This window comes from Neopelma chrysocephalum, unplaced genomic scaffold (assembly GCF_003984885.1).
Source record: "Neopelma chrysocephalum unplaced genomic scaffold, ASM398488v2 Primary Assembly neopelma1_138, whole genome shotgun sequence".
In the NCBI taxonomy this organism is placed as follows: domain Eukaryota; kingdom Metazoa; phylum Chordata; class Aves; order Passeriformes; family Pipridae; genus Neopelma; species Neopelma chrysocephalum.
Genome location: NW_020897800.1, coordinates 5510403 through 5537672, shown reverse-complemented (window position 1 = coordinate 5537672; position 27270 = coordinate 5510403). Strand labels below are relative to the sequence as shown.

The 27270-nt window shown below is 51.3% G+C and overlaps 1 protein-coding gene across 4 annotated transcripts in view; it reads left to right on the top strand.

The window, feature by feature from the left end:
- KIRREL3 (kirre like nephrin family adhesion molecule 3) overlaps nucleotides 1-27270 on the top strand; it is a 359658-nt gene that overhangs the window by 243300 nt on the left and 89088 nt on the right. For all 4 annotated transcript variants that reach the window (XM_027699387.1, XM_027699386.1, XM_027699385.1 and 1 more), the window contains 2 exons: nucleotides 19821-19970; nucleotides 23107-23256. In XM_027699387.1, coding sequence (XP_027555188.1) covers nucleotides 19821-19970; nucleotides 23107-23256 — 300 coding nt within the window. The remainder of the gene's footprint in view (nucleotides 1-19820; nucleotides 19971-23106; nucleotides 23257-27270) is intronic.

The following is a 27270-nucleotide window of genomic DNA, read 5'->3' as shown; positions in this document are numbered from 1 at the left end:
CCTCTGCCCCTTTGGAGGGGAGGAGCAGAGTCTCACCTGTGATGCTCCAGTTGTCTGCAGCAGCTGTAGTGCAGCTGAACAACTCTCTGGCCATAAATCTGATCCAAAGCTGGGGAGTTTTACGGTAACGGTGTTGTTGTAGCAGTTAATGGTCTAAGGGTATAATTTTATCTATTGATTTGAGTAGCAGTCCCCTGTGCAAAGCTACTGCTGCGAGGTCTTAAATAAATGAATTCAATCCTTCCTCAGTCTCAGAGTACTGGCACCAGGCACTCCAGGAGCTGCTTTTCTGGCTGTGCAGCCTGCAGGGGTGTGTAGGAGAACCTGGGAGCGAGTGGAATCTGTGCTCTGTCCCTCTGCAGGGAATGGGGGGCCCACTAAAGGCACTTCAGGAGTCTTAGGCTGTAGAGGGACTCTTCACAGGGGCGTGTAAGTGGTAGGACAAGGGGGAATGGCCTAAAGCTGAAGGAGGGCAAGGTTAGATGGGATATTGGGAAGGAATTCTTCCCTGGGAGGGTGGGGAGGCCCTGGTACAGGTTACCCAGAGAAGCTGTGGCTGCCCCATCCTGGAAGTGTCCAAGGCCAGGTTAGATGTTGGAACAACCTGGGCTGGTGGAAGGTGTCCCTGCCCAGGGCAGGGGATCTGGAAAATGATGAGTTTTAGGATCCCTTCCAACCCAAACCATTCTGAGATTCTATGATTTATATGAATGGATCAATATCTAGGGTGGGACATAGATTATCTCAGCTCCTTGAATTCCACTGCCTTTGCCATTCCCCTTTAGGTTCCTCACTGGCATTGGAATGGGATGTGTGCATGAGGAACACAGCAAAGCTGTTGGGGAAAACTTGTCCTGTAAAAGGCACCTGGAAACAGGCAGAAACAAGGTTTTGTACTTCACCTTGCCACAGCTGCCTGGCCATCTTCTGGTGCTCCTGCCTCTGTGGGGTTTGGGCTGGTTTATTTTCAATCAGGACGTGGGGGGACAGGAATGACAGGAGGTGTGAGGCTTCTCCCTGGGGATGGCAGCTCTGGTTTCTCATCTCCACGCTGCTCCAGGCTGAGTTTCCCTGGGAGTGTGTGTATCTGTTGATAGTTTTCCCCTCTCTGCAGAGCTGCTGCAGCCCGGGGGTCTGTTATTTAGTTTTCCTCCCCCCGTGTCCTTGGGGACTCTGCCAGAGAAGCTGCTGGAAGCAGTGTTTGATTAGTGATAGCAGTCACACTGCTGACAGAGAATCATGGAATCATTTGGGTTGGAAAAGACCTCAAAGATCATTGAGTCCAGCTATTAACCCAGACTGCCAGACCACCACTAAAGGACGTGGTGTCCACCAGACCAGAGCCTGGACGTGCAGATCTGGCTCTGCCACCCAGTCAGGTGCTGCTGATGCTGTAAATCCCCCTGGCACGGACATGATAACATGGCTGTGTGGAAGCCTCCAGCTCTCAAAGTATCTGGAAGCCACTGCTTCCAAGAAAACAGTCCAGACTTTGATGAGGAAAGGGGCAGGAGCGTGACAGCACATCCCTACCCAAGGCTGGAGTAAAGAAGATCATCTCCTGTGCCGCTTTTGGGGGCAGCCCTGGGGCACAGGCACTGCCCTGCAGTGCTGCTTCCTACCCAGGGTGCAAGGGGACACCTTGCAAGGGTCTGCTCCTGCCTGGTCTGGATCTCCAGCCTCCCTCTCCTGGAGGCAGACACAAGCTTCCTGCAGGCAGAGATGGTTTGGAGCTTCCCAGCCCGGAGCAATGAAGCAGTACCGAGTTCCTGCCACTTAGAATATCAATTAAAACCTCTGCAGCCTTGTCAGGGCCACCCTGAGACACGTGCTGGGGATGGACAAACAGCCAGGCTGGCCATGGAATGGCTCTCGAGCCAGCAGGGGTAAAACTGCTGTGCAGCTGTGAGCAGAAAGCTGCTGTGGCTGGAGCACTTCCAGCCCAGTCCAGGCTGTGGGGTGGGAGCTGAGACTGGTGTGACGATGAAACCCTCTGGTGTTCCAGGCTCTGGGGACTCTGTGCCTTTAGTGTGCTGGGAAAAGGCTTAAATAACTCCTTTTGAAGCTCCATCCCCCCCGGGGTTCCCTGTGTGTCAGGTAACACCCTCTCTGCAGCCCCAGCCCGCGAGATGAAGCTCCTCTCTTACAGGAGGCAGCTCCAGTTCACTGCTGTGATGACAAAATGGGATGAAATTGTGTGTTTCAGGCCAGCAAAATGACCCTGTTCCCATTCCTCAATGAAGTGGGATTTGACACTGCAGAACACCCAGAAACTCTGTTTGAGCTGACTTGTTTTTAAACCTTTCTAAAAATCCTTCCTTATCGTAAGGAAATAGGGAAATATAGTTGGGAAATATCCATCTGAATGCTGCAGGTCCTGGTTTTCTTTTTTTCTCCCCGAGTTATTTGCTGCATCTGGCCAAACCTGCCATCTGTGTTCACTCAGTGTGATTGAAGGCCATCAGCAGCCTTCAGGTTGAGGCTGATGAAGATGGAAGGAACAGGCACGGTCAAAAACCCGCAGGATTAGGTAGGAATCATGTGTGAGGGGGAGTGTGAGGTGAATTCCCTGGCCCAGGCAGCCAGTGTAATGATTATTTAACACCCGAGGCTGTTACCACAAACCTTCAGAAAGCAAAGAACTTCAGCCACAAACCTTATCAGTTCCCTCCAGTGCAGCACCAGTCTCGGGGCCGGTATCTCCCTGTCCTGTTACACCCAGTATTTGCTCCCATGGGTATTTACTCCCCTCTAAATGTATTAACAGAGCTAATCTTAAAGCATATCCAGAGATACAACTTCAGATGGATTTTTTTTTTCCCTTTAACAGAGATGAAGCTTTTACATAGACGGGGAAAAGAGAAGGGAAGTGAAATGTTCAGTGACTAATGATCCTCATCAATATTCATGAGAGTCGGTATGCATTCCGAGATTTAAAATAAAGGAAGAAAGAGAGAAAGGCATTGACTGCTTTAGAAGCTAAATGAAATATTTAGGTTGACCTGGAGATAAGTATGCTGGGTCTTGTTGCCATCAGCCTAGACCAGTGTTCAATCCAGGAGCTTTCAAAGAGGGAGGGGCCGATGGATTTTTCTGGAGATGGCACGGCAGGGAAGGGCTGGGGTGGGCTCACAGGGCTGCAGAAGCCTTCAGCTGAGGGTGATGCTGGGCTTGGTGCTGCAAAAAGGGGGGAGGGAAGCAATCCCTGCCCCAGAACCTGCACCCCGAGGCAGACAGAGCAGGGGTGTGGAATTGCAGTGAGGGGGGTTCTCCACAGCCAAGGAGCAGCCAGGCTGGGATCACACATGGGCTGTCCCATGGGAGTTCTAGGTCATACCATCCTCCAAAGAGCTCCTGTCCTGACCATTCCCTGCAGCAAAGCTGGTCTGTTTGGGAAGGAAATGGCCCCAGGTGGCAGCTTGGAGGGCTCAGTGGGCACTGATGGATGTAAGAGTGCCTGGTGAGAACCTCCCTTCCTCCAGTTACAAACATCTGTGGATAGTGGGGGAGCTGATTTGCTGTTGTGGGAGGTATCTCTCTATCTACTGTGCTGTTCCCACCTGTTTTCCTTCTTTCTCTCCCATCCTGCCTCTATTTCCCTCCCTGCCCTCAGAAAATCACCCCAGCGGTACCGAACTTGAAGGTGAAATTTTAAACACCTCCAAATACTTTCAAATAGATGGGTGAACCTTGATCTTTCCCCATTTCAGTCTTTTGTTAGCTGGGTGGGAGGAGAAGGAAAGGCTCTGCAGAGGAAATACCTGAAGTGTGTTTGTATCAGGACGTGGCTCTGGATGTGCAGCAGTGACAGTGGAGGATGGAGAGAATATCAGGGTCTTAATAACCAGATTTAATGGCAGAAAGAGCACACCAGGCCTGGAAGAAAGGCTTGCCCCACCTCCTGCATGTGTCCTCTTCTAAATCTTTTTCCTTTCTCCTTCTGCAAGTTGTCCTTGTCTCCCTCCGCTCCTGAGGCTGCTCCTTTTCATTTCCAAGCCATCCCTTCCCTCCTCTGAGTGACAGCTGCCCCACCCCTGATGGGGTCCTTTGCCCTTGAGACCATCTCTGATCTGTGCCCTGATAGAAGGGTCTGGTATTGACTTTGGCTGCGGCTTCATTAAGAGGCACCTCATTTGTCAACCTGTTTGTTCCCGTGGTGTTTGGGAGACTTGGGGCCCCCTCCCAGGCACGGCAGCATTCCAGAATTAACTCCCTCCTCAAGGGTGGCCAGCAAGGTCGTTGCAGGTGGCCCTGCACAGCTTTCTCCCCCTCATTAATCGATGTCACCGAGGTTTTAAGCGAGGTTGGATCCATCAGTGCCCGGGCAGGAGACCTGCCCAGGCTCCGGGTGCTGCGAGAGGCTGGGGGCAGGTGTGGGAGTTAATCCCAGGGGCTCCCGGATGGAAAGGCACAGAAGTCCTGTCTGCTCACAAGGAGCTTGGAGATGAGGTCTTGGATGAGCTCTCGTGGTGAGATCTCTGCAGGTTCTCTGGGTTTGTGAGTAATGAAGAAGAATTTCTCTTGTCAGTTGTCATCAGGTAACACATCTGCCACTGATGGCTCCTGGTTCTGGTCCAGCTGGTCAGATGAGGTTAACTGGATAAGTTTCCCAGGCTTTCCAGCATTCCTGGTGTTCGGTGAATAATGCACTGACAGAGGTTTGCTTGGAGTGTTTGACCTCTCCTGGAATCACCTCCCTGTGCCACACATTCCCAGGGCTGGACCTCGGCTGGTGGCAGGGCACAGCCACGGCCCAGGCTCCATCTGCTGCTCCTACGAGTATTTTGGGGGAAACAATCTTTCCCTACAATGACATGAAGTTACTGAAACCCTAGACATTATGGTTCTTGGGGTTGTTCGGAGGTTTGGAAAGGAACAACAGCCTTGGGAAGCAGATGGGTTCGTGGCAATGCAGGAGGATCAGAGAATCAAAGAATCCCAGAATGTTTTGGTTTGGAAGGGACTTTAAAGCTCATTATGTTCCAACCCCTTGCCATGGACAGGGACATTTTCCACCAGCCCAGGTTGCTCCAACATCCAACCTGGCCTTTGACACTTCCAGGGTGGGGCAGCCACAGCCTCTCTGGGCAACCTGGGCCAGGGCCTCACTGCCCTCAAAGGGAAGAATTTCTCCCCAATATCCCATCTATCCCTGCCCTCTGGCAGTGGGAAGCCATTCCCTGTGTCCTGTCCCTCCATCCCTTGTCCCCAGTCCCTCTCCAGCTCTCCTGGAGCCCCTTTAGGCCCTGCAAGGGGCTCTCAGGTCTCCCTGGAGCCTTCTCTCCTCCAGGTGAACCCTCCCAGCTCTCCCAGCCTGGCTCCAGAGCAGAGGGGCTCCAGCCCTTGGAGCATCTCCATGGCTTCCTCTGGACTCACTCCAGCAGCTCCACATCTTTCAGTGATGAGAACCCCAGAGCTGGAGGCAGCACTGAGGTGGGATCTCACCAGAGCAGAGCAGAGGGGCAGAATCCCCTCTCTCTCCCTGCTGGCCACACTCTCCCATTGCTCAGGCTCAGGCCGAGGGAGGGGCTGTGCTGCTGAGGACAAACACTGTCACAGGGGCCTTTCCAGACCCATCTGACCCTGTGTGGGAAAAGCAGGTGACAACAAAAAGCCAAACTTCACTGTGGTCCAGTTTCCTGCAGATCTTAAAGTCCCACTGTCCTTGTGGGGAAGGGTCCAGTGGTGCTGTTCCAGTGCTCCCAAGAGATGCAGCAGCTTCAGCAGGAGCTGTGGGAGCATCAGCCCAACCAACAGTGCCCACAGGAAGGGAAGCAGCCCAAAAGCCAAAGGTGCCAGAGCTGGGTTGTGCCATGGGGGTTAAAGCTCTTTTGGTGCTGGGTACTTCCACACTCCTGACAGCAAGGAGAGAGCTGAGGGAAAGATGTTCCTGGCTGTTGCCACGGGCATTTTGCTTCAGCAGGTCCCGAGGTAATAAGGCAGCAGTGATTGTGCAGCTCCACTGGGCTGGGATGTGAGTGGCACTGGAGCTCCTGCAGCCTGGGGAGCACGGAGCAAAGCCAGGGAGAATACTGACTGTGGAGGCAGGAATGGCCCAGGGATTAGAGAACAGGTTGTAAGAGGAGAGACTGGAGGAGGTGAATTTATATAGTCTGGAGGAGGCTCAAGGGGAGACACGACCGGAGTCTATAAATACACACAGCAATAGAAACCAAGGGAGGAAATTATTCAGGAGCAGGGAGGACGAGGAGCAGCGCCTGAAGCAAAGCAAGGAAAGTTTATTCTGGGTCTTGCACGGAAGGAGAACAGCACCTGAGTGGGATGGGGTACCACCACTGCCAACCACGCTGCTCCCCCCTGCTCCCACCCCAGTGAGGCCTCACCAAGCAGATTCTCTCCCTCCCATCCCAGTCCTGCCATGTTTCCCAGCAGCCTCCACCTCCTTTCTCCCCTGGCAGCCGTTTCACACGGGCGTCTGGCACCCAGCGGGCCCGGCATGCCTTCGAAGGTTTAATAAAACAGATTGAGATGCACTTGGGCTTGTGGCTTGACAACTGGTTCCCCTTGGACAGGAACATTTGCCTTCTCTGGGTGACAATGCTTTGAGTCCGTCGCCTCAGGCACTGCGGCTCATTGCTAGTCATCCCTCCAATGAATAATACACAGGCCTGAATATCTGTCTGCATACATCTTCCTTTGCTGTAGGATAATTTAATGTTATCTTTGGGCCTCCTGCTCCTGAGATGAAGAGATTACTTCGAACCTGCAGCTTGCAACCACAGCCATTGGTTTCAAACGTCATTAAGTTTCATTATAACAAATAAACACTGCAATGACATTTATAAGTTACCAGAGAGCACAGAAACACAAATATGAAGCAGATAAACTGCATTTGATCCAAATAATTACTGCAGGCAATATCGAGCTTAGGCTGAGCTGGCAGGCGGGTGCTGGGTAATTTATAGGAGTCCGTAAGGCTCTGTGTTGCACATTGCTGCTTAAAAATTATGATGATGGTTATGTGTCTCTCTCTAAACCCTTAAACAGGTTATGTTCCTGCCTCCTTGAAGGCAGGGAGCTTTTCCTCAAGTCAGAAACACAGGTGGCACAGGCTCGATGTGTGGCTGTTACTAGCTTGGAGACTTTCCTGCCCTTATTCCTCAGGATTTCTCAGCCTGAGAAGGGACCTGCTTTGAGGTGTGCTCTGCTTTAAGCTGCAAAAGAGCTTTATTTATTTGTTTGTTTGTTTATTTTTCCCTGGGGGTTTCTATCCCCACTGTGGATAAGTTTTCAAGAGAGGGGAATCCGTGGGGAGAGATTTCCACTCCAAGGAGGTGTAGATCATACATAGAATCATAGAATGATAGAATATCCTGAGTTAGAAGGGACTTACAGGGATCATCAAGGCCAACTCCTGATTAATAATTATGAAGTTCCTTTCATTTTGTCTCCTGGCTTTACCTGTTCTCAACCCTTGGCAAGGGGCGTGCACCAGCAAACCTCTCCCAGCAAACCAGAGGAAAAAGCATTTCCCAAAAAAATTTGAATGAAAAGGGGTTTGTTGCTGTGCTGGTTCTGTAAACTCTCACAAAGCTTTGCCTCTGCTCTGGGCTGAGACACATCATCTCCTAATGACCCCAGTGGAGCTTGTCAGGCATGGAAAGGTTCCCACGTCCTGCAGGCTCAACCCAGGAGGGGGGTGGGACACAGCTGAGTTTATTGACGAGCATCTCTCATTACCTGCTAATTAACTCAGCAGGCTGGAGTGTGCTAATCTTCTCCTGGACCGGGGTTTTGCACAAGGCAGCCGTTGGCTCTGCAGTGGGGACCATTGAGGAGGAGGTGGTGACAAAACAAACAGCAAAGTCTGAGTTAAATACATCCGAGTCCCTTCTCCCCCAGCAGGGAAGGGGAGAAGCCACGGGGTCTGTTGGCAATGACAAGGCACATCCCCTTCCCTGGGCCTTCTCCCAGGGCTGCACGTGGCTGATAAAGCAGTTTTAGGGCATTAAATATTGACTGAATTCACGTTTTCTCTCGGTTTTCATAGTTCTTGCCTTTCTGGGGTAAAACCCAGTCAAAAAGCAGGAGCCAGCTGTTGCAGGCCATGGTGCAGGTCACTGGCCTCCTCCACGATGGATAAATGCACTTCCCAGGCATTTCCCTGGTTCTGTGGATACTGGAGCAGCCAAGGCTTGAAGAGAGAGCAGCTTTTATTAGGCTTCCATGTATGGACAGAGAAGTACATGAGTTTTTAAGCACCTTCTGGGGGTAACAAGGATGGGCACGTGTGTGAAATGCTCCCTGCTCAGATGTGATCTGCTCTCTGTCTGTTCATCTCAGCATCTCCAACTCCTCCTGCCTCTCCCCTGCCACGTTTTGTGTGTATTGCATATACTTCACTTCAGGCTGTTTTTCAGAATAATTTAGCTTAACTCTAAATATGAATCTTGCATGTGTTAAAAAAAAAAAAGGCACATATTTACGATCATTTCTACTTGTAAAAATCCAAACAGACAATAATCACAGCAGAAAGCTGCTAATTCTCACTCCATCTTCAGAGCTGATAATTCACGCAGCACAACCCGAAGCCATCTCGCCCTGCTCGGGTGAGCAGCCAGTCCACAACCTCCTTTGTCATATCCTGCAGCTGATCTGGGCAGGAGCTCCCCCAGAAGCCACTCAGTTGATGTTTCAGGCAAACAGAAGCTCCTCAGCCTTTCAGGGCAATAGTGAGATTTATTCTTGCCTTTTTCTACCTCATCCACGTGGTTTGGCACCATCAAGGGAAGGTTCTGTTGGGGCAATCTTGGGTGGTGGCACTTCCAACACCAGCAGAGTTGGAAACATCCTGTAGAGAGATTTCTTTAACCACTCCTTGGATGAATTCTCCAATTTGTATGATCTCTCATCAGCCTGTAACGAGGCTATTTAACTCAAAATTACTTTGAGAATGAGCAGAATCTTCCGGTCGCTTTCATATTATAGAATCCCAAAATGGTTTGGGTAGGAGGGGACCTTAAAGCTCAGCTCGTTCCAACTCCCTGCCATGGGCAGGGAATGTTATATTAAACATCTGCATTTTCTGCTCTGAACTGCATCTCCACTCTGATTTCTCTCCGTGCCTCAACGCCTGCGATAACAGATTTCGGAAAACGAGGATGGAAGTGAAACACGGTGCGACCCAAGGCGAGATCTTTGCTCTAATTTTCCACCCCGTGGACTGCACAACTTGCAGTTGCCTCTCTTCCCGGGAGCAGAGCCAGACTTTGAAATCTCCAAATCATTTGTGAAATGGATTATTCATCCTTCTCGTTTTCCTGCGGACGAGTGTCCTCTGTGCCCTCTAATTCAAAGATGAGCTGAGATTTAAAGGACACTATTTCAAAGGAGCAGCCCTGATCTGGGAACAAAGGGAGGGCTAAGGGGGTGCACTCGGATTGAATGTAATCCAGGGTGGGGGGATCACCTGAGAGATTTCAGCAGGTCACAATCCTTAAGGATTTTATCTGGGAGACTCTGTGCGGGCAGGCTGCTGCCCACTAGTTTGCACATCAGCTGTTATTTTTGGAAGGGAAAGTTCCTTTTTCTTCTCTGTGGATTCAAGCGGGAGGTTTTATGTCCCAGGAGTATCTGTGCAAGGCTCCTGCAGCTGAGGACCCGCTGACCCCTTCCCAGTGCTGTTTGGCAGCTACAAATGGTTCTGGAGTTGCCATGGAGAGAGCTGGCTTGGCTGGAATTACTGGAGTGTCCCCTTGTCTGCTCTCCCTGGGCCCGTGGGCCTGGCCATGGTGAAGCTGTGCCAGGACACTCCACCTTGACTGGAGAGCAAATGGGAATTTATTATTCTGTACCGGGTTCCTCGGGAGCAGCAATAACAAAATATTTCTTGGAGTCATTGGCTATTTCCAGTGGGAGCCAGGCCCCCAGGTGGATCAATAGGAGGAAATCTATTCCCCTCTGCTCAGAGAGTGAAGCATCTCCCGTCTCCACGACTGGTTAGTGCCATGCCAGGGTTTCCAGTCCTTGGGAGCAGCCTGTGGTGCTGTTTGCAGCAAGAACAGGCATCGCCCCTGTGCCCTGGGCAGCCCTGGCAGGAGGCTCAGAGCTCACAGCTCACCTTGGGGAGGGAACCAGGGCAGTCCAGGCATTGGCCCAGGGTATGGGGAAGTGCTCACTCCTCTCCCCTCTGCTCACACTTCTCCCCTCTGCCAAAAGCACAGAACTAGTTCTGCCTCTTGCTGACCTTCCCGTTCTGCTGCCACCCCCCTGCGACCCCTCACCTGCTCCTCCAGCCCTCCTGTGCTGCTCCTCAGGGTAAAATGCTGCCTGATCCAGTTTGCTGCCTCCATCTCCAAGCCTGCAAAAGTCCTGTGTGCCCCAAAGCATGTGTTCCAGCTCTGTCAGCTTGTCTGATAGGAGACAATGCCCAGAGCTCGACATTATCCAGGCAGCAAGTACCCATGAGCTGGGAAAGCAGAGCAGCCTGGAGCCATCCATGGAGCCCAGAGACATCCATGGAGCCTGGAGTCATCCACGGAGCCATCCATAGAGCCCAGAGACATCCATGAAGCAATCTATGGAGCCATCCATGGAGCCATCTATGGAGCCATCCATGGAGCCCAGAGCCATCCATGGAGCCATCCATGGAGCCATCCATGGAGCCATCCATGGAGCTCGGAGCCATCCACGGAGCCCACAGCCATCTATGGAGTCCAGAGCAATCCACAGAGCCCAGAGCCATCCATGGAGCCATCCATGGAGTCCAGAGCCATCCATGGAGCCAGGAGCTGTCCACAGAGGCCAGAGCCATCCACTAAACCTGAACATTCAGCATGATCCAGCCCATAAGGTCACTTGAACACTGCTTTTTGGGGACAGCCTATCCTCGGTGCCTGGATGCAGTACATTGGTTTTGTTCCCATCAGTGCAGCTCCCAGGAACAGGCATTTAATCTCCCAAGAGGCAATTTTCCAAGCCGGTGCCGGGAAGAGGTTGCTAATAAATATCCCACGGTAAGGATACTCTTACACCTTTCCCAACTGGCAGCTAATAACAGAGCAGCAGATGACATTTAAGCCCTTTCTGCATGGCTGATCAAACTCCTCACAGCGACTTTGAAAGCAGTGCTGGGATTTCGTGTGGGTATCAAAGCCAGCGGAACACTTGATAGTTCAGATCTCTTGCCTGTGTGACTAATAGACAAAAAGACCCCTGAAAGGTTTAATATCTTATTCAAAATTTCCCTGTTTCCCGTTTGAAGCTGCTCAGTGGACACCGTGGGATGCTGATGATTCCTCTCAAAGCAGCGCTGGAGAATCTCTGCCGTCACCGCGGGATGAGCTCAGGGGCACACGGGGCTGGCTCGGGGCTGGTCACAGCTGGGAGGCAACGGGTCACCCAGAGGGCAAGCTGGAGAGCACAGCACTGTCTTTGCACCTTAAACTCCACCTCTGGCTGTTGGCATTGGAATCACAGAGTCACCTTTGAGATCATCGAGTCCAAGCGTTAACCCAGCCCCACCACCGTGTTCACCCCTAAACTGTGTCCTCCAGTGCCACATCCACGTGTTTGCTGAACATTTCCAGGGATGGTGGCTCCACCACTGCCCTGGGTAGCCTGTGCTTGACCACCTTTTCTGTGAAGAAATTTTCCCTAATATCCAACCTAAACCTCTCCTGGCACAACTGGAGGCCATTTCCTCTCATTCCTTGTTCCCTGGGAGCAGAGGCTGACCCCCCCCAGCTCCACCCTCCTGTCAGGGAGTTGTGGAGAATTAGAAGGTCTCCCCAAGCCTCCTTTTCTCCAGGCTGAGCCTCCCCATCTCTCTCAGCTGCTCCTCATCAGACTTGTGCTCCAGCCCCTTCCCCAGCTCTGTCACCCTTCTTCTCATTGCTTTTCCTGGGGTGATCCCTGTCCCCAGGATCACTTTGGCTCTAGTTTCACCTCAGTGCAGCCCATGTTTTCCCCTCCAAGTTGTGTGGGGGGCTGGAGTTGGTGAGCACTGCCCAGCTGTGTGTGGTGGGTGCTCCCAGGGGAACGTCCCGTCTCCCTCGATGTTTGTGGATGAGCAAGGCCCAAGCTCAGCTCCCTGCCTTGCCCTGGGAGCAGGGACACATCCACTGCTGGGCAGTGGGAGGCTTGTGCTCACTGTTCCATACACCTGAGTCATCCCTTGACTGAAGGGGTTGTGCTTTTGTTTCTTTTCAAGCTGAATAATTCAGCAGCATCCAATGCACCAGAGCCACGTGAGCTGGACTTACGTAGTCACACTAAAAAAGGCCAAACTGACATTTTTGTTCAAACAGATCTTTCTTTTTTTCGTTTTTTTTTTCCCCCTCCCCAAGGACACAAAATAAAATAATGGAAGGCTTATGCAAGGGCTGAACTCAAGCTGCCTTTCTTATTTCTGCCATGAAGAGAAAAGGAAGTACACGACATGGCTCTGGCCATCACCTACAAGGGACTCTCCCGTGGGGATGCTGCTCCACGTCTCCTTGGCTGGGATTCATCTGCTCCTGTCTGGGCAGCCACGGGTCTTTCGCTTCTCTGATGATGCAAGAAAAGCTTGTCTGGGGAAATCCTTGCCCCTGGGGACATGTGGCTGCCCCTTTCCTTCCTGCTCAGGGGCTCTGTGCTCAGCCAGTCCCTGGGCACACCCTCAGCGTGGGTCTGGCCGTCCTGTCCCACCCGGGAGGTCACTGGGAAGCAGGAGGGCGGGTGCTGAGCAGCTCTGGCGCCCGCCCGGCTCTTCCCTGTGCTTCCCCATGACTGACAATTCCAGAGAGCTCTGTAAATAATGCAATGCTTTTGTCTGCTTGCTTTTCCCAGCCGTCTGAAAATCAATGCGGGCGCGTGTCCTCCGGCACGAGGGGCCTTGTGTGGGAGCTCCGTGTCCTTGGCTCCGAGGAGAGGCCCCAAAGGAGCACTGAGAACCGGCCCCTCTGTCACGGGGCTGACGGCAGGACTGCAGGAGGTGGTGCAGAGCCAAGCTCTTGTCTGCTGGGAAAGGATGGGCATGGAGTCACCCCTTCCCACTTCTCTCCACCGTTAAGAGGTGGCTCCATCTCCAGGCATCCCACTATGAGGAACCGTGGCTGAAATGCTGTTCCCCTGGAAGCATCCACCACACACACCTGGGCAGTGCCCACCAACTCCAGCCCCCCACACAGCTTGGAGGGGAAAACATGGGCTGCACTGAGATGAAACCAGAGGCAAAGGGATCCTGGGGACTGGGATCACCCCAGGAAAAGCAATGAGAAGAAGGGTGACAGAGCTGGGGAAGGGGCTGGAGCACAACTGATGTGATGGGGCACTGGATGGTGGGATCTGCTTGGTCTGAGGAGGGACCCTCCCAGGATGCTGAGTAGGATTAGGGTATCACACAGCACCCCCTTGATGATCCTCCTGCCACATGTTCCAAGTCAAGGGAAGGATGAGCTCTTCCCATACAGGAGAATGTCCCACCACTCTTAATCACCGGGCCTTTCATCTCTGAACAGCAATATTTTGACAAGGAGCTTCATAGTCCTCCTTCGCCACTTCTCCCCTCAACAAAAGGACTAATTCTTTTCAGAACACAATGGAAATTCAAAGCTCCACTTACATAAAAGCAGCCACAGTGTCTCCATTTCTAATGAGTCATTGTTCCCTCGGTGAGTCCCTGCTCCTTCCTGCAGCACTCACTCCTCTGGGGTAATGAAAATTTAACTCTCTGCTGCTCCCGGTTGCCTCTTCTCTTCTTGCAGCGAGTTGTCTGCACTCAGGCTGGTTTGGGCACAGAGGATGCAGCTGAAATAATTCAGGCAGGAACTCATGCAAACAGATTTCAGTCTTCAGAGAGCATGAAAAGCCGGTCACCAGCTTGGGCTTCGGCGATGGAAGGAGCTTCAAGGTCCTGCTGCAGCACAGACCTTGGCAGCGCCACCATGTAGGGGCCTCCCTCCATTTCCTGGGGTGTAAAATGGGATTTTTGGACTTTCTCACCATCCTTGGGTGTGGGGACTTCTCCAAAAAGGAATGTCATGGCACTGGCCACGTTATTTCTCTTGGAAGGCACACACATAGCAGAGCCTCAGCCTTTGTTTGAAAGAACAAGGCAACATTAGAGAGAAAGGCTGAAAAACAGGAACCACAGGTGCAAAACCCATTAAGGAAATATAAAGAGTTCTAAACTAGTTCTGTCTTTTTTCCTCTTTTTTTTTTCCCCTTTAGCTTTTGTGAAATGCTTGTGACTTCACAAGGATCCTGCCTGGGATTTTTGAACACGGGGTTAGTGTTCTTGCCTGCTCACTGTTCACTGTGGAGCCTTTATTCTCGCATTTTTTTCCTGTTGTTTAAGGTTTCAGTGGCCAGAAGTGCCCCCTGCTTTTGTTTTAGAGGCTCCCTGCAGGAAGGCAGAAGCTCACAGGGCCAGCAAGGGGGTCACCCTGGAACCTGGCAGCGTAAATAGATCCTCGGGGGGCAAAGCAAAGCCAGTAACCAGGAGAAGATGAGGAGGCTCAGAGATCAAGAGCCTCTCGTGCCTCCTCTGACACCAAACCCTCAGCTACAATAGCAGGTGACCTGTGGTGAAACCTGCTTTCAGCAGCAGGGCAGCTCCGGAGTGCAAACAGGACTCTGGTGTCACACTGGAACACGGCCAAGAGGGCTGGTTAGCATCTCATTTACATACCCATTTGCTTTTAAAACAAAACCAAAAAAAATCAACAATGAGTTCAGGGCCCTAATATTTGCTTCTGCCCGGCGGGTCCCTGTGCTGGGTGAGCAGCAGGAGCTCACACGGGGGGTCCAGGGGCAGAGCTGGTGCCCAGAGACTCCAGCCGTGTTCCCGGGAAGCCTGGCATGGGCTGGCTAATTCCTTTGAAAATATTCCAAGTCTTCACACTTGAGGAAGAATGGGGTGTGGAAGTAAAATGAGACCACACTTGGTGTTTGGGTGGACTTGTCCATGTTGCTGCATCTCCCCACTGCTTGCGATTGCTGCTGCGGGTCGGGGGAGCACTTCCCAGATCCAGACCCGGGGAACACTTCCCAGATCCAGACCCGGGGTTCCTTTGTGCAGCAGGAGGTGAGGAGGAGATGGGAGATGGCTGATGGCTGGTGTGGGAACCTTGACTGGACTCTTGGGTGGGCTCACGTGGTCAGCCGTGTGCAGGTTGGGGCTCCTCAGCACAGGAAGGACTTGGAGCTGCTGGAGCAAGTCCAGAGGAGGCCACAGAGATGCTCCAAAGGCTGGAGCCCCTCTGCTCTGGAGCCAGGCTGGGAGAGCTGGGGATGTTCACCTGGAGAAGAGAAGGTTCTTAGACACTGTAAGGACCCCTTAGAGCCCCTTCCAGGGCCTAAAGGGGCTCCAGGACAGCTGGAGAGGGACTTGGGACAAGACATGGAGGGACAGGACACAGGGAACGGCTTCCCACTGGCAGAGGGCAGGGAGAGATGGGATATTGGGAAGGAATTCTTGGCTGGGAGGGTGGGGAGGCCCTGGCACAGGTTGCCCAGAGAAGCTGTGGCTGCCCCATCCCTGCAAGTGTTCAAGGCCAGGTTGGACGGGGCTTGGAGCAACCTGAGCTAGTGGAAGGTGTCCCTGCCCATGGCAGGGGGTGGAACTGGATGATCTCTAAGCTCCTTTCCAATCCACACCACTCTGGGATTCTGTGATGAACTCCAGTCTCTGCAGGGATTTGGATTAACCAGAACAGGATTTTTTTGCTGAAACCCTCTTTTCTGGAAAGGAAGAGAATGGAAAACTCCTGCTTGCCCAACAGGTTGGAGTCAAACCACCTGCTTTGAAACCAAAGCACCATTTTGTAATAACCTTGTAAACATTCACAGGAAAAATACCCAATTGACATTTTTCAGCCCATTTTCTTGTAGCTGAAACCACTCAACCTTCGTTTGTAAATCACCCTCTCCCAGTCTCCCCATTTTCAGTTATTTTCTGTCAAGTATCTTATCTCCCTTAAAACTTTTCTGCAAATTACTTGTTCCTTTGACATTAAGACATAAGCTGTAACGTGGACGGGCCTCTGATCTTCCAAACCCAGTTAAACCCAGTAATCAGTCTTTAAGCTGATTTGAAAGGGAGCTGAGCTCTGCCTTCAGTACTTTTTTCTTTTTTTTTCATCTGTGATTTAGAGAGAGATGATCCTGCCGTGGAGCAGGGACTGGGCCAGGTAATGCTCTTAAGGTCCTTACACTCGTCTCTCCTCTGCTGAGGCTGAGTCTGAGCTGTTTGTAGCTGAAAGGGAGCCTTGGATGAATAAAAAATGGGCTTAAGTGACAATTTTTCACACTGAACAAACAGAGGGAAGGAAAGGACAGGAGACATATGCCATGTTTCTGCTCTAATTTTCCATGACCGTCGGCTCATCTTTAAAACAAATCAAGAAATAAAAGAGAAAGGGAAAAAAAAAACTTAAAAAAACTAAAAGGGCTTCATTTCCAATAGCAATTAGCAAATGAAGCCTCTGCTTAATGGGCATTTGCAGAGGGCATGGACACCACTTTGTGCCTCCTCGTTCTCATCAGGGCTCGTGCAGCTCCCAGCTCCCAGACGGAGAATTCTGGCTGACAAAACAATCCTTTTAGGTTATTGCTGCATTCCTGAGCTGTCCCTGCTCGCCTGGCTTCACCTCGGGAATTGTCAGGATTACAGAGTGAGCTGTGAAAACCCACTTAGCAGGTGGAAAATATATATTAAAAAAAAAACCAAAACAAACAAACAACAAGGCAACAAAGCAAAATACTCCCTTTTTCTGCTTCCTTTCTGAGTTTTCTCTCTCATTGCACTTTTCCCTGTTATCCTATTAGTGCTTGTCCTTTATGAGTCTGAATAAAACCCAGAACTGATTCATATTCCCCTTGAAATCAAATATTTAAATCTTAATTCAGCACAAGGGTTTGTGCTGCCATCAGAGACCACCATGACTTCCAACCAGTCTCTCCCAGCAGGAAGAGCTGGAATCTCCTCTGGAATTAACCCGCCCTGCTGTGGATGCAGCACCTCACTGAGATCCACCACCGTGGCCTCTTGGAGCACCTGTGCTGGAAACCAGAGTTCCTCGAAGACATGTGGGTGCTGGGAGACCTGGGATCTCTGAAATTCCCGGGAATATGGTGCTCAAGGTGCACCTGGAGGTCTGTAAAAATTTCAGCAGGGCTTTTGAGCTCGATGTGTGTAAAGCAGCTGGAATTTGGAAAGGACAGCTCTGCTCTTCCCCACACACCTCGGGCTGGCTGGGAGGGAGCTGAAGCTGCGATAAATTAAACTGAAATATGAGCATTCACACATTGGTTCAGCAGCACGAGGAGGAAAATGATGGAGCTTTGGAGCTCTGCCCTGCAGGAAAGGCCCAGCAGCTCATCTGGAAACGAGTTGAGTTGCGAGAACTTGTGTCACACTTACCCTTGGTTTCAGATTAATCATGAGGCGGTGATTAAATGGAGTCAATGGAAATTAGGGTTGAATTGATTTGGGGTGGATCACATGGAGACTGTCCTGCTCTAACAAATTGGTTTTAAAGAAGAGCTTTTCCTTCAGCCCTGTGCAGTTCTGTGTGTTGAACTGACAGCACAGGGGTGAGGGCTCTGAATTCCTGCCTGGTGCAGGGGATAATTCCCACCCGGAGAGGCTCCTGGTCATTAAAATCCCACAGGTAACACGGCAAGGAGCAATCCAGTCATCCTGCCTTTCTCCCAGCTCCTCTCTTTCTCAGATCTCTCCTGTATCCAGAGTCAGAGCAGCACTTTAAGTGGTGGCAAAGCAATTGAGGTGCTCTGCAAACAGCTCAGACCCAGAACTGTGCTCACAGGGAGCCCAGACATTGGCAGGTCCACCTGAAATGGCTTCACATTTAGGACCTTCCAGCATTTCACAGTGACGTGGTGGACAGTGTGGGATTTTGGGGTTGTCCTGTGCAGGGCCAGGAGTTGGGCTTGAGGACCTTTGTGTGCCCCTTCCAACTCAGGAGATTCTGTGATTCCACCTGGGATTCAGTTAAAGGTTGGACTTGATAATCTTGTAGGTCTTTTCCATTCTTAATGATTCTTGTTCTCCATGTGCTGGCTTGCAGCAAAAGGAATCATCTAAGATATCCCTGATGTTTGGGACAGGGCTGTTTTGTCAGTGGTCTTTCTTGCTTTCACTGTTTTCTTTACAAGTTCAGATCAGATCTGAGAGAGGGGAGTGAACTGACACCGTGGAACCACACAGAGATGTCCTGTGTGGGCATCCCAGAGTCCCACCTTACTTGAGGGAAAAAACAGAGAACTCATTATGGAAAGAAAAAAAATCAGGATTTAATGCTTTGAATCCCTGGAAGTGTCCAAGGCCGGGTTGGACAGGGCTTGGAGCAACCTGGGATGGTGGAAGGTGTCCCTGCCTCTGGCAGAGGGTTGGAACAAGATGAGCTTTAAGGTCCCTTCCAACCCAAACCATTCTGGGATTCTATGATTCTGTGAGTGATTTTCAATCGTGGCAAAGCCAAGGGATGATGATGTATTTAAGAGAGTGAAAAATAAAACATTTTGCTGAGCAAGCCCTGCTGTGGAAGAGGTTACACCAACTCCAGTGCTTCCCGTGGAAAATGAGAGGTTTCATCCCACACCTGAGGTGTGAGACATCTCACCACGGCAGGAGGTGACCTGGGGGCTGTGAATTGTTATTGCAGCATTTAGGGTGGGGGAGGATGTGGAGAGGGATGATTAACCCCAGCTCTTGGAACTCTGAGGTGGGAGGTGACAGGCTTGGCTCCTTAGGGTCAGACAGTTTGCAGATTGGATGAAGCTTTGGCAAAAGGCTGTGCTGAACCAGAGCTGGCCCTTCCTTTCCTCTCCAGAGGTGTGTGAAGCTCCCAGCAAGTACCAGCAGGTCACACTCTGGGAGGAGAGGGAACAGCAGCCCTCAGTTGTTTTATAGCTGGTCGTTAACTGAGCACCCTGATTTAGCAGAGAGCACATGAGGGGAGAGCAAAAATCAGCAGCAGAGGACCAACATGCTCTTTTATTATGTGTAATACAAAATATTGCTGCTTCTGGATGTCCTGCTGCTCCTCTGTCTGTGATTCTGGTGGATAAAACACCACAATTTGGGATAAAGTACTTGGAGGAAATGCCTGGTGCCCCTTTGCTGTGATATTTGTTTTTTACAAAGGGGGGGAAAACATTGCAAATGGTTGTCTGAGTGTGTGACGGGGGAAACAAATGTTATTTCCAGCTCTGGGAACATAAGAAGGATGTGGACCCGTTGGAGCAAGTCCAGAGGAGGCCATGGAGATGCTCCAAGGGCTGGAGCCCCTCTGCTCTGGAGACAGGCTGGGAGGGCTGGGGGGGTTCACCTGGAGAGGAAAAGGCTCCAGGGAGACCTTGGAGCCCCTTCCAGGGCCTAAAGGGGCTCCAGAAAAGCTGGAGAGGGACTGGGGACAAGGGATGGAGGGACAGGACACAGGGAATGGCTTCCCACTGGCAGAGGGCAGGGCTAGATGGGATATTGGGAAGGAATTCTTGGCTGTGAGGGTGGGGAGGCCCTGGCACAGGTTGCCCAAAGAAGCTGTGGCTGCTCCATCCTGGAAGTGTCCAAGGCCAGGTTGGACAGGTCTTGGAGAAACCTGGGCTAGTGGGAGGTGTCCCTGCCCACGGCAGGAGTGGGTGGGATAAGACAAGCTTTGAGGTCCCTTCCCACACAAACCATTCTCTGGAACAATCCCGTAATTAATCAATCCCATAATTACGAGCTGCAGAGCTCCGGTTTGTGCTGTGCCAGGAGCATCTTTGGCTGTTGCATCCAAGGAACTGTTTCATTGTGCTGCAAACCTCTGGAGCACTGACAGCTCCTCTCCCTCTCTCCTTGCCCTCCCCAGGCCAAGCGTCCTCGTTTACGCAGCAGCCCCAGGACCAGGTGGTGATCGCTGGGCAGCCCGTGACCCTGCTCTGTGCCATCCCCGAGTACAATGGCATCGTGCTCTGGATCAAGGACGGGCTGGCCCTCGGAGTCGGACGGGACCTCTCAAGTAAGTCGGGACTGTCGCAACGAGGGAAGAATGAGACGCTCAATATGAGAATCAACAAGCTTCATTTATTATTTAAATAAGTCAACTTTTATACAATTTAGTTTGTTTTGGGTACACGCTTACAACAAGGTGATTGGATAGCTCAGTCTGTACATGCGTCTCATGTCTCCAGTTCATTGGACCTGATGTTCTGTCCATGCAGCCTGACATCATACTTGGCATGTAGAGGCCTTCATAATTAGGGACTTTCTGAAATCTGCAGGTGTACTTTTATCTATACTTTCTCAAGGCTTTCTTGCTCTAAACATACTATGTTCTCAAACCTTATAATTAGACACACAGCTAACAAGTATAAACATTGCATATTTTCACACAGTCTATAAGTATAAACATTACAGCTTACAACTTCTAAAGTCATGTCAAGCAAGGCCTACAGAAATGCAATAGAAATTGTTCACACAATTTGAATCTTGCCACAGGGACACCACCCTCCCTAAGCAAGGGAAGCGGGAGCTCCCCCTCCCCAACAGTACAGGCACAACCACGACATTTATTTTGGGAGCAATGTTTTCATTTCAGCTTCAAAACCTTCCAACCCAGCCCAAATGAAACTTGGAACAAAAATCCTTGAAATTTGGAACAAAAACCCTTGAAACTTGGAATAAAAACCCTTGAAACTTGGAATAAAAACCCTTGAAACTTGGGAATAAAACCCCTTGAAACTTGGAATGAACCAGAACTTTTTTCACCCAGCCAGAGGTGGTGGGTTTCCCAGTGAAGGGCTCATCCTTTTTCCTTGCCCACGGAGGTTGTGGATGCTCCAATCCTGGCAGGGTTCAAGGCCAGGTTGGATAAATCCTTGACTAACCTGGTCTAGTGGGAGGAGTACCTGCCCATAGGAGGATTGGTACTTTAAGGTCTATTCCAACCCTTAACATTCTGTGATTCCATGTTTCCTGAGGATTTCAGTTAACACTCCTTCATCAGCACTTTTTGAAACAAAACTACTGATTCCCACAGGTGTCACCTGACCCTTTGGAAATCCCTGCTTTGGTTTCCTTGACTTTTGGAAACAAATGTCACGTTTCCAAAATGCGGGATGAAATGTTTTGTAAATGTTGAAAGTGCCAGTTTTGATATTCTCGAAAATAAAAAGAATTATAGAATTGAATATCCTGAGCTGGAAGGGACTCACAATTCTCTGTTTGCTTTGGATAAATGTTTTCCTTGCAGCCCACAAGTACCTGTGGCTTCCTTAAGCTCTACGTTTGTCAAATTAAAGTTTGATAACTTTAATTTGGTAACTAATTCCTCAGAATTCTCATTATTTAATCCCATGCCTGCATTGGGATTGAGAGTTAACTGCAGCTGGTGAAGACTGGTGCAATACTGGGGAAGTTACGCAGGTTATTCTGTGCATTTTGCTGGAAAACACTGATTTGTGAGTGAAATATTTCACATGAATAAGGGAGAGCATTTGCTGGGAGCCCTTCAGGACCTGCAGCCTCATCCCCCCGAGTGCTGCAGAGGGTGGACACGTGTGACGTTACCTCTGCTCAGCTTCTGGGAGATCTGGGAGAGTTCTCCCCAAGCCCAGCAGCAGCGTTCAGAAACCAGGGGAGGCTCTGTGTTTTCTGGTCTCCAGGGACCCCTGAAGTGCAATGCCTGCTGCTTCTTTCCCTCTCTTTTTTATTAATACATGTAATTGCTCATTTACAGCCTCGCCCGGGTGAGCAGCCCCCTCTTCGCCTGTTTTTCAAAGGCACAGCTTTCACATCTATCAGAGCTGAGCTCTCCATGCAAGACCTTGCAGCTCGACTGGGTAACAACAGCTCCAGTGGAGTACGGAGCTGATGGGAATGACTTCCACAATTAACAGAGCTGGGGCTGCTGGAAGCCAGAGGAGCTGCCAGCTCGTGTGATGCCAGCTCAGCCAGTGTCTAATTAGCGAAATACAAACAAACCCATCACTTGTATTTCTCGCGGTTCAGGAGAGCAAATCCTGCTGCTGATCACTCGGGAAACAACAAGGGCCCAAGTGTGTGCCAGGCTGGCTGTGTCACACAGAGTGTGCCAGGCTGGCAGTGTCACACAGAGTGTGCCAGGCTGGCTGTGTCACACGGGTGTGCCAGGCTGGGTGTGTCACACAAGGTGTGCCAGGCTGGCTGTGTCACACGGGTGTACCAGGCTGGTTGTGTCACACAGATGTGCCAGGCTGGGTGTGTCACACAAGGTGTGCCAGGCTGGCTGTGTCACATGGGGTGTGCCAGGCTGGCTGTGTCACACAAGGTGTGCCAGGCTGGGTGTGTCACACAAGGTGTGCCAGGCTGGCTGTGTCACACAAGGTGTGCCAGGCTGGGTGTGTCACACAGGTGTGTGCCAGGCTGGCTGTGTCACACAGCTGTGCCAGGCTGGCAGTGTCACACAAGGTGTGCCAGGCTGGCTGTGTCACACGGTGTGTGCCAGGCTGGCTGTGTCACACAGATGTGCCAGGCTGGCTGTGTCACACGGGGTGTGCCAGGCTGAGGGCAGCCTTCCTCCCCTGGTGCTCCTCGTGTGCCCAGCCAGGCTGAGCAGGGCTGTCGGTGCCCCCAGACCCAGATTTGAGCAGACCCAGTCATGGAATTATTCCAGGGTTTCACCCCAGCTGACTGCAGGAGCTGAGGGAGTCCCGTGACAGGTCGCAGAGGAGCCAGAGGTGGTGGGTTTCCCAGTGAAGGGCTCATCCTTTTTCCTTGCCCACGGAGGCTGTGGATGCTCCAATCCTGGCAGAGTTCAAGGATAAATCCTTGACTAACCTGGTCTAGTGGGAGGTGTCCCTGCCCATAGGAGGATTAGTACTAGATCATCTTTAAGGTCTGTTCCAACCCTTAACATTCTGTGATTCCATGTTTCCTGAGGATTTCAGTTAACACCCCTTCATCAGCACTTCTCTTTTGAACTTGTAGGGTGAAATGTGCAATCTCCTTCCCAAATTTGGAAGGGTTCTCTCTCTCTCTCTTGGAACTGGCTGACAAGGAGGGGAGGAAGCTGCCTGGCTCCTGGGAATGTCTGGGGGGTGCTGGGGCTCTGGGTCTGTGCTCTCCATCCTGGGGCTCGTCTCTCCAGCTCCTGACCCCTGCGCTGTGCCCGGCAGGTTACCCCCGGTACCTGGTGGTAGGAGACCATCTGTCGGGTCAGCACCACTTGAAAATCCTGAGGGCTGATCTCCAGGATGACGCCGTGTACGAGTGCCAGGCCATCCAGGCTGCCATCCGATCCCGACCTGCCCGGCTGACCGTCCTGGGTGAGTCTCCCCATCGCTCCGGGGGGGATTTTTGTCCTTGTGGTCGCCCTGGGAGGCTTTGGGACAGAAGGTGTTGTTGCTCAAACAAGAGGAAATGGGAATGAATTCGTGGAAATTAATCCATGGTGAGAGCAGTGGGGGTGCAGCTCGATCCTGAGAACGGGAGCAAGGGAAGCTGTTCAGGGAGTGAAGCACTGCAGGGATGGAGCACAGCAATCCTGGGATGAGTAACAGAGGCACCAAGTGTTTGGCACTTCAGCTCTGTGAATTTACACGCCAGCTGGAGAGTGTGTGTCCATAAATTTAAGGATATGTAGAGTGTCAGTGTCATCATAATGATGCCCTTCCTGCAGCACTGCTCTGCAGCAGGACCAGGATGAATCCACCACTTGAGGAAAGGCTGGTTCCTCACTACTGCAGTATTTTCATACTATCTTCATATTAATATTCAATCATCCTGCATTTCTCAGTAATTAATCCTTCCCATGATCAGCACAGGAGGGTGTTGCATGGGGTTGCAAACTAGAAGTGGATCCCAAAATATGGTAAAGACTCTTTGTGGGTGGGAGATGGGAGAGGAGCTCTGGCAAATCCAGAGGGCCCTGTTGGCAGCTGGTGCAGGGGGGTCTCCTCCCAGGAGTGCCGGGAAAAGGCTGCGTCAGTGAGGCTTCCCAGAACGCACGAGGCTTCCCAGAAGTTAATGAAAATGGTATTTTTCTTGAAAAGCTTGGACAAAACCCAGCCTGTACTGCTGCTCCCAGATCCATCCTGATTATTCAACCCCCAAACTTGAAACCATTTGCATATTGAAGTTTTATTTAAATTGAAGTTTGGATTTGGGGGTTTTTTTGCTGTTGGTTGGTTTGTTGTTTTTTTTTTCCCCTGGTTAATTTCCAAGGGAAAAAGAAAAGCTTTTAAAAAGATCCAAGATTTTCAGTGCTTTTAGTCAGATCAGCACTAATTAGTTTTAAGCAGCCAAAAGAAGTGAATTAAGGTACTGGTGGTGGTTGAAGGTTCACCTCACCAGAGCCTGCACCTCTCCACGAAAACAAGTTCTAATTTTGGGGTTACAATTTCCCCTGTGTCTGTTGTTCTCTCTCCACAACCCTCCAACATTCCCTACCCCCGAACCTACACAGCTGCCATCCCTTCCTTCCCTGACCCCACCAGAACGATGATTTTCCTTTGATCCATCCTTCTGCTCAATCAACCCCTGGCAGCAGCTCCGAGCTCCGACATGTGCCCACACATGAAAGAATCCTGGGAATGAGCCGGAGAGCGGGAACGTCGCCTTGCTCTCCGACAGCCCCTCCTTCGCCCGGGCTCCTTCCTCCTGTTGTCGAAGTTGCCGGAGCCCAGACAAAAGAAATAATGTTATTTAATTAGAGCTAAAGATTTCAAAACTAATTTAGTCCCAGGGCGTACGTCAGAGCCGCCGCGAAGCGTTGATTGAGCAGAGAGATGTTTTTATGGATCAAAAGGAAATCGTTATTATCTTTGGGGTTATGGAATGTGTTGAATAGATGGTAGTTAATGTTTATGTGGATATACATGGTAGTTGCTAATTGGTACATTTACCTAAGATGTTCAGCAACTTATATTTGCAGAGTGTTTTCCTTTTAAGAAAATTAAAGTTACAGCATGTTCAACTCAGGCCGAACTGGTGGAAAAATGAGGGTTTGGAACACACTGGTGGCTCATCTTTCAATTTAGATGTATTTATGCAGATGTTCTGGGGGGGAAAAAATGGTTGTGGCCCCAAGGCTGCCAGAGTTCAAGGAGTGTTTGGACAACATTCTCAGGCACAGGGTGGGATTGTTGGGGTGTCCCGTGCAGGGCCAGGAGTTGGACTCGATGATCCTTGTGGATCCCTTCCAGCTTGGGCAATTCTGTGATTCCATGAAATTTAGGGGGACTGGGGAGGGTAGGAGGGATCATCCCACGCTTGGAGAGGGGCCGGGAGGTGGTTGGTGACCAGCGGCTCCCACGGTGTGTCCCGCAGCGCTGGAAGCGAGGGCGGGGCTGCCACGGGGAGGGGTCTGTGCTCTGTGTTTTAGCCACCCCGGTGGAGGGGATAGAAATGGCACAGGAGGGGCAGGTGCCTCAACACGCCGTGTTTTGGGAGCCAGTGATGGCTCTGGCAGCCGGTGCAACGTGCAGCCTGACAGGCTGAACTCTGCGTTGTACAGAGCAAGGGAGGGACATTTTCGGCAGTTCCAGATGTGCAGTGCCACCAGCTGTGCAGACATCGCTCCTCTTAGGATCTGGTGCACGAGCCTATTTAGTTCTGAGCCAAGCAGCTGCTCCAGAGGGGTGTGGATCTCCCAGGTTTCATCTCTCAGGGTTGGGAAGGGATGTGCTGAGGCTGCCTGCTCTGCCTCACTGAAGGTGCTTGCAGGGTGTTCCTTCATCCCAGTGTGCCCAGTTTCACCTGAGACTGCAGACATCACCTGGGCACCCCTGGATCTGGGACAGCTCTCAAGGAAAGGATTTGTCACGGATAGGGAGGGGCTGGTGACTGGGAGGGGCTGGTGACTGGGAGCCCGACGTCTGCTGCTGGTTTGCCAACGACTCGAGGGGCTCATCAGCCAAGCTGGGTGTTGGAGGCAGTTCTGGGGAGCCCCATCCCGCTCTGTCACCCCCAGCCTCATCTCTGGAAAATACCTTGCCTGTTACTTTTACATGGGTTGGTGCTGCCTTGTCTGTTCTTGCCAGCTTTTCCACTTCCTTGGTATCAAGAAATCCCCTAATGCCTCCCAATCCAAGCTCCAACTGCTGTCATTCATGTCTGACAACAGCTTTATGGGGCTGATGTCTCTGACTTCCCTGCTCAGATGCAGAGCTACACCATATTTTAATTAAATATTTAAGGTTTTGTCACATTGTTTTCAAATCTACATGGTTAAATGTAGTGGAACAGATCATTCCATAGCCTTGGAAGTCCAAACATTCAGACAGACCAGCCTATTAGTGTCATCAGCATCAGGGAAAAGCTTTTCTTTGTGGAGTCTCAGCGACAAATATTCCTTGGGAAGGTGGCTACAACCCATCCCAAAGCTGGAGGGCCCCCCTTCTCCAGCTCTCCCTCACCTTCCCTGCCACCATTATCCAAACTGTCTGGGGAAGGAGTCACTGCCCGATGTTCTTGGGATCTCTGCCCCAGCAGGGAAGGCTGACAAAGCTGATGGGATGGGATTTGGGAGATATGGCAGCATCCATGTTTTCTGCAAGCAAAGGATGTCAAGGAGTTTGACAGGGGAGCCCAAGCCAGGCAGGCTTTGGGAAGCCACAGGAGGGCTATTTGCTACCTGGTACATCTTTTATGGCAGGGCTGCTTAATTTATGATCTATTTAACTAAGCCGGGGTATTAATTAAATAAAGTAAGAGCCTGATTAGGACTCGGAGAAATTTAAAAATAAAATCAGGCAGCAATGGAGCGAAATTGCAAAGCAAACACTTTGGCTGTAACCACTGGAGAGCTCCCTCCGGTCTTCCATCAAAGCTCAGAGCAGGGAGGGCAAATACAAGGGATTATATTGCCAACAGATGTGTGTTGTTAAAATATGCATCTGCCAGCCGTGGAGCTGGAGGAGCCGCAGGGTTCGCTCGTGGATCCCTCGGCACTCGGGGGACCGTGAAGGAATTTGAGGCCCCTCCAGCCGAGCTGGGATTTGCAGCCCCGTTAATTAGTGTTGAGTTCCCAGATCTCGGAGGCAACCGAGCGAGTGAGGAGCAACTTTGAAGAGAGCACTGGCTTCCCCTGGAGGGAGCAGAGGGGAGGGCAGAGGGGACCACGGGCTCACGGCCCCGGTGACTGGGCTGGGCAGGAGCCACCGTGCTGGGAGGATGGAGGAGGCCAGGGCGAGTGGAGCAGATGGATGAGGAGCTGTTGGAACCCGGATGGTTCCTCTCCTTCACTGGTGCCTTGGCAGGAGCATCTCGGGCCTGTCCTGGTCTGTCCTCCCAGCAGAAGATGTGACACCTCCAGCCCTGCCACAGCCCTTCCCTGTCCC